We start from the raw sequence: 12,618 nt of genomic DNA, 5'->3' as shown, positions 1-12,618 counted from the left end.
CCGTAAAAAACGCTGCGATCGCGAAAAATAGTGGACCCGTAAAAAAACGTACGCCATTGCTGCGATTTATACGCAATTTTACTGTGATTTCAACGCAAGTGCATAGGAGTGATTTTTAAAAATTGCTCAGAAAGCGCTGATCAGTTGCAAACGCTCAGAATAGCGCTAATAGGGCTTGATTCACTAAACCGCGATAACTCATATCACGGCTGCGCTAGCGCTTGAGCGCAATTTGGCATTTTGCGTGCAACAAAACCCCACGAAATTGCGGTTTAGTGAATCAAGCCCATAGTGTGTCTGAGCTGTAAAAGCAGGAAAAAGACATACTGCCGTGAGATCTGCAGCAGCTCTGCACAGACTACTCTTCCCAGGATTACCGCTCCCAGCAACTTTTTTCTTTTACTCCGAGTCTGACTCAGGGTTACCGCCAAGGAGGTTAATAGTGAGAGGGAAGGCAACAGAATCCGGACACCTGCCAATAATTGTCACTTTTGTTTAATCGTCAATGCAAAAGTTGCATAGTGTGTGGCCTGACAGGTCTGTTTTGCAGAATACCCTGTTTTGTCAATTGTATTGATTTTGCCTCTGACAACGCAGGGTAACTATACAGGCATAAAAGCCTGGAACAGCTGGTGAAGAAGAACCAAGAATGACACCGGGGCAAGGAAGGAGAATGGCCAGTGAAGACGCATCTGCAGCTTGGTCTAAATCAGAGGTGCCCACACTTTTTCGGCTTGTGAGTTACTTCAAAAAATTAGCAAGTCAAAATGATCTACCTATGTGCAATGTTAGGAGCACACTTGTATATGTTACGGCCAGAACCCGAAGTTGGGCCACTTCTAGTTCTGGCCGGCCACTTCGGGTTCTGGCCGGCCAATGTGCGAAGTGGCCGCTGCGCTGCGGCCGATGTCAGAAATGGAATGATTTCTGTAACATTAATGTATTTTCTGGCCGCAGCGCAGCGGGCAAATTTATCACAACTTAAGTTAATTTTGCGAAATTAAGCCGGCGGCAATGTAACAGATGAAGCCGCCGGCTTTTGCTCTGCCTCTCTCTCCTCCCCCCTGCCTCCCTCCTATGGGCAGCGGGCGGGGGACACGCGTGTCCCCGAGAGTCGTTCGTCGCGCCAGGAAAGCAGAGCGGGGAGGCTGCAGATATTGCTTCTGCCAGCACCCGCTCTGCAAGAATGGCAGGAATCATTCCATTTCTCACATTGGCCGCAGCGCAGCGGGCCCTTCGCACATTGGCCGGCGAGAACCCGAAGTGGCCGGCCAGAACTAGAAGTGGCCAAACTTCGGGTTTTGGCCGTAACTTATATACAGAATGGAAAGTGAAGTGCGGTCAGAATCTACCATGAAGCCCTTCGCGATCTACCGGTAGATCATGATCTACCTAATGGGCACCCCTAGTCTAAATCATAGATTAACCAGACTAGAACAGTTAAACCACAATATCGACGTGGACATTTGGCATTTGTGCTGTTTTGCCACACATAGTTCACCTTCATTACACCAAGTCACTCCACATATGAATTCAGTGCAATCAGTTTTTAACCCTTCCCTATCCTATGTTGGACATAGTCCGACATTGGCCTTTTCCTCCCTACGCCCAATGTCAGACATAGTCCGAAATAAGAAAATGTTGCTACAGCTAGATGGCGCTGTTGCCGATACAATCTAGCACCATGCCATCTTCTTCTGATCAGTGTGTCAGAATATGTCCGACACTCTGATCATCGCCAGGCCCAACCGTCACTGCTTCCCACATTGTTCTGCTGCACTTTGCTCCATTGCAGGTGAGCCGCTGCCTGATCAGGTCTGGCATAGCGTCTCCCTATGTGGATTAAAGTGATAGGCAAAATCTGCCACTTTGATCCCTTCCAGAAGCAACGAGCGCCACATAATAAAGTTATTATGCCGGCGCTCTTGCAAGGGGGTCGAGCTGGTCCCTGCCCCTGCAGCTGATGCTGGCCGATGCCCCCCTGCCACCAATGGCAACAAGCCTCTGGAGCCCTGGTTCCAATCCTTTTTTGTAGGATCACTCACGTCCTCCCCAGCACCCTGGAAAAAAATAGGTGCTGGGGAGGACGTAGGTGATCCTGAAAAAGGATGGTAAAGTGTAAAGTGGTAATTATTGTATTTAAGGACACCTACCCATTTTTATCCTGCACTTTCCACCAGTTGGGTTCTGAGGTATCCAGGAGAAGATACTCCTCACCACTACGGAGTGCCAGCTCTTTCGAGTCTTCCGTCTTGTAGTCGTACAAGGCCACCGACCAGTCCTGCTTATTCAAAAACAGAAACATTTGCTTATTTACAATAACTCAAAATTAAAGTTTAGTTTGCAACCCCTTCAGCTTGTAATCTTCAGTAAAGACGTCCGCCAGGCAGAAAGAGAATTTCCACAAGTCCCTTTTATGGCTTCCCATTGGTCCAGATCAATGGACCAATGGGTAGTACCAACAGGGGATTGCAAGATGCTTTTACCAGGAGACTGGAAGTTGCTTTTTACCGGGACTCCAGTTCAGATCACTGAATGTGGGCGTGTGTAATGCTGGGAATACACGGCTCGATTCTGAGACATTTAGATGGCTCGATAGATAATTTCCGACATGTCCGATCTCCGTCCGATTGTTTCCACGCTCGATTCCGCATTGAACACAATGGAAAAATATAGGAAAAACGAGCGGAAGATAAGAGAATCGCCTGAGGAATCGAGCGGGGAACTGATCGAGCGGGAGAAGCCGTGTATGCCCAGCATAACTTTGAAGACAGACATTGGGAGGTCTGCCATGAAGAGCTAACTTCAGGTACATAGGCCACCGCGGGATATGTAACCAAGCTCTGTCGCCCAAGGGTTCACTATTGATCCCTGTGGGGTGACAGAGCACTGAAGACGCTGTACATATGCATCATCGGCCTCTGGCTAACGATGTGTATGTTGCAATGCGTGTGAGGGGGGGGGGGACAAAGAGAGGCATGCGATGGAGTGGGGAGAACAATGCGATCGGGTGTTGGGCTTTGCTAAATTCCAACATGCTGGATCTTTAGCGATTGTCGTTGTGCCGCTGTACCCACGCTGGTCTGACTGCCTGATTCTCAGCAATGTCGGTTGTTATTGTCCACCATGGCCCATTTCAGGCCAGTGTGGGGATGGGCCTTTTGACTCCTGAGGATTACAACAAGAATACATTAGAACTTTGAGGTGGCTGCACCTTATTACATTACAGGGAGCTTTCAGATTCGACCATAACCCCTCCCCTCCAACATGCCTCCACTTTTTTTCTGGGTACTCAAGGTGGAGAGTGATCCATGACATTAGACAAGGATTCCTGGCAAGAGACGAGGTCAATTTTTGTCACCTCCTTTTGCAGAGTACACCCCAAGGTCGAAACAATGAGAGCCGGGCCTATTTACGCAGCAGAACCTCACACAAGTGGGCTCAGTGGTCCTAGACAATACCAGCTAGCGTTGGGGATTAGGGGTCAAAAAGGTTTGGTAGTTGCAGTGATGCTGTACAATGGAGAAGCCCAGGACCCGTACTAGCAGAAAGGTGAGCCTTCAACACTGCACACGGGTGGGGGGGGGGGGCACATATACACTTGTGGGGAACTGGCTGGGTGCCCATAAGTCGTCAAAATATCGAACACCTTTTGACCAATTTTGGTGGGAAAGATCGAATGGTTGGCCATATTGCAGGACCAAAGGGTTGAAAGGTCAATTGGCCCGCAAAATTGATCAATGTATAGGCACCCAAAGAGTCTCAGCGTCAACATGAATATAAGACACTCACCCTGTTGTCCTCTGGCGTGGGTGGCAGGGGTTTTCCTTAAAGAAAAAAAAAAAGTTATACGAATCCTCAAACGAGTTCATTAAATTAGGCATGGAAGCCCAACTACCACCACTCCAACACAAAAACACTGGCTAATCTGCGGCCAAAACAAATCTGGACTGAACATCCCTTCGGTCCCTTCTCTGTCACGTAGTACTTACAGAGTTTTTGACATATATTTGCATTTTTTTTTTCCTTTTTTTCACATCTTTTTTCCTTTTTGCACGTGCCATATCATTTGTCTTGCATGCAAGTGTGAATGATCTGTGCGCAATATGCATTGTTGGGCTACCCGTTAATCTGTAGCCACAGTTGTTATTTATTGATTACTATCATTGTGCAATTTAAAACAATGGAAATATCCAGACTAATTTAGTGTTATATGTTATTCATTTTATCACATAAACTGTTCTTTGCGAGAGTGCCCAATCTCTCCCCCCCCCCCCCCCCTTTTATTGTTATTAACTGATTACTATTTGTGTAAATTTAAATAATGTAAATAGCAAGGTTAATTTGGTTTTATCTTTTATTCACTTTATCAAATAAATTGTACTTTGCAAGAGCGCCCAATCCACTAGTAATAGCCATTACTATTGCTTTATGAAATTTGGGGATAACTGCACTTGGATTTGCTGCTGACATTTTATTTTTTTTAAATCCATATAATAAATGTTTTCCCAGAGTTTGTTTCCTAGGAATGAAAACAATGTTTTGAAATGTTTGAACACACTCTTGAGTTTTCCAATAATAGTACCATCCAGTCATTTAATAAAACATCAGAGATTTGATAAACATGCTAGGAATGCCACTCCGGGGCCTACGTATGCACCTGAAGAACGAGATGATGGCTCCAGGACAAATTTCGGGATGTGTTTTTGCCCCTCTCTCCAGCTGGTTAGTGTCCTCTCCTGGATCTGGTCGTTACTTGTAAACAATGCATGTTCAGTTTTACTTTAAAGCATAATTCTAGCTTCACCTATATCCTTAGATTTCTGCACAGTGAGCCTAACACAGCCAATCAAAATTCGCCTATTGATTTTCAAGGGGAATATTGAAACTGCTGCCATTCTTACAGTGTTAATGGCAGAGGCTTCAAACTTGCTATAGTCGGTCTTTGAGTGACTGGGGTCAAAATTCATTAAAGGTGCGGGGCCACAAACAGCCAATTAGATTTCTTTGGTGGATAAACTGCTTCCATTCACACATTTTTAATGCCAGCAACCCAAAAGCTCACTAACTTGGTCATTGAGTAATTGTAAGTCAAGGTTACAAAAAGTGGGCGGAGCCAAAAAACAAATTTCACTGGGAAAATATCAGGGCTGTGGAGTCGGAGTCGGAGTCGTGGAGTCGGGCAATTTTGGGTGCCTGGAGTCGGAGTCGGGAAAAAATGCACCGACTCCGACTCCGACTCCTAATGAATTTGTAACTGTAATTAAAATAGAAAATATGATAACATGTTCTATTTCTTAGATAATAGTCATTAAAAATAATGTATATATACAGTATATATACAGTAATAGCTGTGCTTAGTCCACAAAAATGAAATAAACCAATCAAAATTAGTTACTTGTGCTGCTTCAAGAAAGCAGTCCCCGTATTTTTAAGGTCAGATATACATATCTGATTGTTACTGTATATATGATATGTACACAGGGATCTCTTATATATACTAAATAACATCTATGCTGTAAGAATAAAGCCTGATGTGTAGCTGTGTCACTAATAGAGATGGTCAATGAGATGGAAATAATTCTGCATTGATGCTGATTTATGCAAATGAAATCAAATAATTTGATATGTTGTTAAAATTTGGTTTGGTGACTACAATTTAAAGGGTACCTGAGATGGATGAAAAGTAAAGTTTTATACATACCTGGGGCTTCCTCTAGCCCCCTTCAGGCCAATCAGTCCCTCACTGTCCTCCACCACCCGGATCTTCTGCTATGAGTCCTGGTAATTCAGCCAGTCAGCGCTGTCCGGCCGCATGCCGCTCCCACAGCCAGGAACATTCTGCACCTGCGCAATAGTGCTGCGCAGGTGTAGTACGCTCCCGGCGGCGGAGTGTTTACATGCGCACTACGCCCGACTGGCTCAAGTACCTGGACTCATAGCAGAAGATCCAGGTGGTGGAGGAGGACAGCAAGGGACTGATTAGCCTGAAGGGGGCTGGAGGAAGCCCCAGATATGTATAAAACTTTAATTTCATCTGTCTTATGTTTACTTTGTTACACAGTAGTACTATACTCTACATATGCACTCTCCACAGAGCTGCAGGGAATCCACTGAGAATGTTGTGCACATTGAACACAGAGGTGTTGTCTGTCACCCATAAACCTTGTTCAGATTGTGCATAAAGAATGTGTAATAGAGGAAGAATCTCCTCATTCCCCTGCAGAGTACCTGCACATCATTCTTACATGTACCCACACTTACATTGCCTAGGGCCTGATAGATGTTCTTTGTTCCGGTTTGTACCTTTTACAAGTACTCTTACCAAGGACTAGTTTTAGTCTAAAGGGAATAAATATAGTAGTCTACATATCCTTCTCACTTCAGTTGTCTTGTAAAATTCCTAAGCGTTGGCAGTTAAGAGACGAATTTCATGTTACATACTTTTAATCAACAAAATTGTAATATGCAAATTAGAGGAGTCGGAATCGAGGAGTCGGAGTCGGTGGAATCCTAAACTGAGGAGTCGGAGTCGGAGGATTTTTGGACCGACTCCACAGCCCTGGAAAATATAAACTGCAGCCATTCTTACACTGTTAATGGCAGGGTTCTCAAACTTGACACAGTTAGTGAATGGGTGACTGAGATTAATATTCAGAAAAGTGGGTGGAGCCTATAACAGCCAATCAAAATGCACCTATTGATTTTCAAGGGGAATATTGAAACGGCTGCCATTCTTAATCTGTTAATGGCAGAGGCCCTAAACCTGCTACAGACGGTCATTACGTTTCTGAGGTTCAAATTCACTAAAGGGACGGAGCCACAAACAGCCGATCAGATTTCCTGGATAAACTGCTTCCATTCACACAATTTTGATGCCAGGAACCCGAAAGCTCACAAACTTGGTCACTGAGTGACTGTGTGTCAAGGTTACAAACGTTACAAACGTGGGTGGAGTCAAAAACAAATTTCCCTGGGAAAATGTAAACTGCAGCCCTTCTTCACTGTTAATGGCAGGGTTTGCACAGTTAGTTACTGAGTGACTGGGATAAATATTCAGAAAATTGCTGCCATTCTTGCACTGTAAATGGCACAAGCCTCAAACCTGGTACAGTTGGTCATTGGGTCAGTGGGGTTCAAAGTCAGAAAAGGAGGCGGAGCCACAAACTGTTAATCAGATATGTTTCATTTCCCTGGGAAAATACAAATTATTGATGCCAAGGACCCCAAAGCTCACAAACTTGGTCATTGAGTGTTTGTTAGCGTTAGAAAAAGTGGGCAGAGCCAACAGCAGCCAAATACATACCTGGGCAACGCCGGATCAACAGCTAGTGTACATATATATTACAAAATAGGACCTGTCAACTAGGTTTCTTCTGGTCGTGCCCCTGGCCATGGACAAGTGAACCTGGACTAGGCATTTGCAAGTACAGTCCGCTCATGGCCAGAAGAAAGAAGCACTAGTGCACAGAGGTAAAAACCCATGCAAAAGCGCTTTGTTCTATGGGGCATGTGTGGACCATACTTGAGCATGCCTAGTCCAGATGCACACGTCTATTGCTGGGATATTCACCAGAGATGAAGAGAGACACTGTGCTGGAATGGAGAGGATCCAGAAGCCTCCTGACCATCTGAAAGCTTCCAACTACTGAAATAAACATCTAACTTTTAGTACTAAAGTCCATCACCTCCCTCGCTGTCCTCCCAGGCTGATCCGCCGTCCTCCTGTGAAGTCCACGATCCGGCTGGGTTGTGGGCCACTGCACATGCTCTGTTTTGGGTCTTGCGCTTCCTCCGTTGCACTCAAATAGCTGGGAGCATTCTGCGCAAGCAAAGGTACAGTCTTGACAAACTTTGCATGCGCAGAACGCAATCAGGTGGGGTGTGCAGTCAGGACCCCACATGCACAGTAGTCCGCAACTCAGCCGAATCGCAGACTTTATGGGGTAACAGCGGCACAACCAAGGTGACAAGAAGGACGCTGGGGGAGCAGATAGACTGCATGGGGCTGAAATAAGCACCAGGTAAGTATAAATGCTTTTGTTTTCTTCATCTCAGGTACACTTTAAAGGTGCGTACACACGTCCAACAAAGTGCACGACCAACTCCATGGCATCACCGACCCAACCACAAACCGTTTATACGACTTGTATTTTCAGCACGCCAACCAAATGAATGACCAACTCATTAACATACTGCATGCGCAAGCGAAACGATGGACTGCATGATATGGTAGCATTCAAAACAAGTGCGCTGTTCAAATGACACATTCCTAACAACTTTTTGACAAAATAAAGAGGGACACTTAAGCCATGCCCCCTAACCACACCCTTGACATACCCTAGTCACACATACCACACATACCATAAAGATTTCATTAAAAAAATATGTTGATTTATCATTCAAACTACTCTGGTCCTTTCTTTCCTGTTTCATTTTTCTTCATATTAACATGTGAAAATAAGAAATATATCAATATAAAGCAGGGGTAGGGAACCTATGGCTCAGGAGCCAGATGTGGCTCTTTTGATGGCTGCACCTGGCTCACATACAAATCAGTAGGGGTTGATTCACAACAGGTAGGTTGCTCAAGCAGCACAGCTTAGTGTGGCAGCGCAAGTAAAATTTTCAAAGTAGGCACGCTACTGCTGTAGCACTTCTAACTTACTCACGCTCCCCCCAAAACTAACAGCTGCTCCAATTGTCCCAATCTGGACCCTGTTACGTCCAGTGACTTAGTAGGACAAGTTCCCCACACTTTGATTGACCCAATAGGCTGCCTGTCCCACGGATTTCGTCCTACAAATTGAATCAATCCCCAAATCAGTTAGCTAATTGCACAAGCTGTTAGTCGGTATTTCTCCTGTTTGGCTTTCAGGGAAATTGCTGATGTTACTGAAACCCAAGAGAAGCTGAAGACGTGTCTGACACTTCCGCTGCCCAGAGGATCAACTGTATACACATCACCATGGCAACAGGAATGTGAGCCCTCTGCTGCGCATGCGCACTGTGCCAGTTTGAAACATGTTGTATGGCTCTCACGGAAATACATTTATACAGGTTCCTGACCGCTGATTTAAAGGATGGGAATAAAGTTATTTAGAGTAAATTAAACACATTTTTAGTAGAAAAATCCATATATTTACATAGATCAGTACATCAGTCCTGAAAGAGGGACGCATGAGGAAGAAATAGGGACAGAGGGATTGGGCTCCCAAAGAGGGACTGTCCCTCCAAAAGAGGGACAGTTGTAAACTATGATGACACACATGGCCGACTACCCGATATCAGCCCAACAGTCATGTGAGTTGATCCGCTGGATGGATCGGGTGAACTGTAAGTTATCAGTCGCTCATCTTGTCATTTGCCGTGCGTACACATGCCTGGTTATCATCCAACAACCAAAATCAGACGACAATCAGGTGAATTTGCTGGATATTTGTACAGGCCTTAAAGAGGAACTCCAGCCTAAACAAACATACTGTCATTAAGTTACATTAGTTATGTTAAAACAGATAGGTAATATAATCTCTTAGGGCGTGTTTCCACTATGCGCAGATTGGATGCAGAAAAACTGACTCCAATGAAAGCCTATGGGAAAATCTGCATCAGAAAAATTGTTTTTAGTGGAAACAGGCCCATTGACATTCATTGGCGTCAGTTTTTCTGCATCCATTCTGCATCCAATCTGCGTGTAGTGGAAACAGGCCCTTTCTCACCCTGTTTTTAAAGAACAGGCAAAGGTTTGTGATTTCATAAGGGCAGCCATCTTTTTGGTTGAAAGAAGGTGACAGGAAGTATGAGATACAGTTCCAATTGTCCTGTGTCCTGATCACCCCTCCCAGTTGCTAGGCAACGTGTACAACAACATAGAAAATACATCCATGCTTTGCACAGCATCAGGGGGAAAAAAGCCCGGGCAATTTTCTTTGATGGGGCGGAGCTTAGCTAAAAATGCAGCTAAAAATGAGAATTCTATAAGAAAAACAAAGTTCTGATGCTGTGAAACTGTTAAAGAAACACCAAGCCTATTCAGTTCTGCGGAGTAGATTTTTAGTCTGGAGGTTCACTTTAAGATGTACACTCACCATTGCAGATATTGGACAGAACAAAATTATATAATATATGAGGTAACCCTCTTTCTGCTTTAACTATATCCACAGGGCGTCCATCTGAAAATGGCGCCTGTGAATAATGGCGCACAGTGTTGCCGCTAATCCGTTTGCCGCTTATCGCTATTTAGCGTTAAAGCCTTATCGTTATTTAGCGTTAAAGCCTTATTGTTATTTAGCGTTAACACACAGAACCCTCTCTGTACCTATCCCTAACCCATAAACCCCCCCTGGTGGTGCCTAACCCTAACCACCCCCCTGGTGGTGCCTAACCCTAACCACCCCCCTAGTGGTGTATATTGTACTGTAACTATACCTAACCCTACTCTCACACAGAACCCTCCCTGTACCTATCCCTAACCCTAAGACCCCCCTGGTGGTGCCTAACCCTAACCACCCCCCTGGTGGTGCCTAACCCTAAGACCCCCCCAGTGGTGCCTAACCCTAAGACCCCCCTGGTGGTGCCTAACCCTAACCTTGACAGTGTTACATTAAATCCATTCACCGTTTTGCAGTTAAATAACGTCTGCAGTATGGCTTATGTAGGGCGCTATTGATAAATAACGTTAGTGTGTGCCGTTTTTCTTCTATTTTCCCTGTGCGCCATTACTATGCAGTACTAACGATAAATAGCGATAAGCGTATCTTTTTAATGCGACACCATTTTTATGCATAGGCGCTGTGCGCCATTATTCACTGATCCCATCCACAGGAGGTTGTGAAGAGGAACAGAGGAGAATCATCAGCAGGCCAGCACTACCTGTTTGTGTCATGTAAGTACACAGCCCAGTTCCTCACAGGAAGTTATCTGCCCAGCAAGAGGAAGTCACCTGCAGTTGTGGGTTCTAAGAGAAGCATGGGAAACCGATGGTGTCATCAGAAACAGGAATCCGTCACTGAAGTCACAGCAATGAATCCATCCCCCATCCGCCCATTTTTAGCATTGAAAATAGATGGAAAAATTGTAAAATGTCATTGCTGCCTGTGTCCCTAGGGGATATTTCCTTCACCTCCGGTTTTAGTGAAGGGGTTGCTGAGAACCATCTGGGGACAAATAGCGATACAAGCCTGACATAAGTTATGAAACTTTTAAAAATTGTTAAATAGAACCTGAAGTGAGAGGTATATGGAGGCTGGCATATTTATTCCCTTTTAAGCAATTCCAGTTGCCTGGCTCTCCTGCTGATCCTCTGCCTCCAAAGCTTTCAGCCATAGACCCTGAACCAGCATGCAGCAGATCAGCTGTTTCTGACATTGTTGTCAAATCTGACAAGATTAGCTGCATGCTTGTTTCTGGTGTGAGTCAGACCCTACTGCAGCCAAATAGACCAGCAGAGCTGCCAGGCAACTGGTATTGTTTAAAAGGAAATAAATATGGCAGCCTTTATGTTCTTCTCACTTCAGGTTCCCTTCAAAGGACACCTAAACTGAGATGGATATGGATTTTTCCTTTGAAAACAATACCAGTTGCCCGACACTCCTGCTGATCCTGTGTCTCTAATACTTTCAGCCACAGCCCCTGAACAAGCATGCAGATCAGGTGCTCTGACTGAAGTCAGACTGGATTAGCTGCATGCTTGTTTCAGGGTGTGATTCAGCCACTACTGCAGCAAAAGAGATCAACAGGACTGCCAGGCAACTGGTATTGATTAAAAGGAAACATCCATATCTCTCTCAGTTAAGTCCCCTTAAAAACGAAACGTAGAAAACATAGAAATGTTCTACACTCGATGGGCGTGGCCACGGAGGCAGCCCCAGGACCACCTATCGCCGATTGGCATCAAGTCCTGGGGCTCTGATTTGCAGGAGAGCGCACGCATCTCCTGCTCGGGGGGCGGAGCTCCGCCCCGCCTTCAGTCTGTGATCAGCAGCAGCGCTGTACTGGGGACAGCCGTGTGACACAGCTGTCCCCCTGGGGGACAAGAGAGTGATCGGCTCTCATAGGCAGAAGCCTATGACAGCCGATCGCCGTGATTGGCCGGCTGGGGGGGGAGGGAGGGGATTGGGATACAAAAGAAAAAAAAATAGTAAAAAATAATAGAAAAATAAGGAGATAAATATTTATAAAAAAAAATAATAAACAACTGGGGGGCGATCAGACCCCACCAACAGAGAGCTCTATTGGTGGGGGGAAAAGGGGGGGGGGAATCACTTGTACGCTGTGTTGTGCGGCTCTGCAGCTTGGCCTTAAAGCTGCAGTGGCCATTTTAGTAAAAATGTGCCTGGTCTTTAGGGGGGTTTACCACTGTGATCCTCAAGTGGTTAAAGAAAGAGGGAATAACAAAATGGAGAACTCTGCAGACTGCAAGATCTAAGTCACACCAGAAAGTGAGAGGGATATGGACTGCTCAATGCCTTCCCCAATATCTTTCAACGCACAGACAATCCAATATCGTGGATTCAATCGATGCCCTGAAACCGCTGGAATTGGGCAAACAGAAAGGCCAGAAGGGAAGATGGAAGCAATACAAACACTTTACTACACAATATTTCAGTTACCAGGCTG

The 12,618-nt window shown here is 45.2% G+C and overlaps 1 protein-coding gene across 1 annotated transcript in view; it reads right to left on the bottom strand.

The window, feature by feature from the left end:
- ITK (IL2 inducible T cell kinase) overlaps positions 1–12,618 on the bottom strand; it is a 98,617-nt gene that overhangs the window by 43,231 nt on the left and 42,768 nt on the right. The window contains 2 exon segments of the mRNA XM_068273101.1: positions 2,154–2,281; positions 3,793–3,827. Coding sequence (XP_068129202.1) covers positions 2,154–2,281; positions 3,793–3,827 — 163 coding nt within the window.

Source organism: Hyperolius riggenbachi, chromosome 3, assembly GCF_040937935.1.
Source record: "Hyperolius riggenbachi isolate aHypRig1 chromosome 3, aHypRig1.pri, whole genome shotgun sequence".
In the NCBI taxonomy this organism is placed as follows: domain Eukaryota; kingdom Metazoa; phylum Chordata; class Amphibia; order Anura; family Hyperoliidae; genus Hyperolius; species Hyperolius riggenbachi.
The sequence above is the reverse complement of the archived record's forward strand: the minus strand, read 5'-3'. Positions and strand labels throughout refer to the sequence as shown.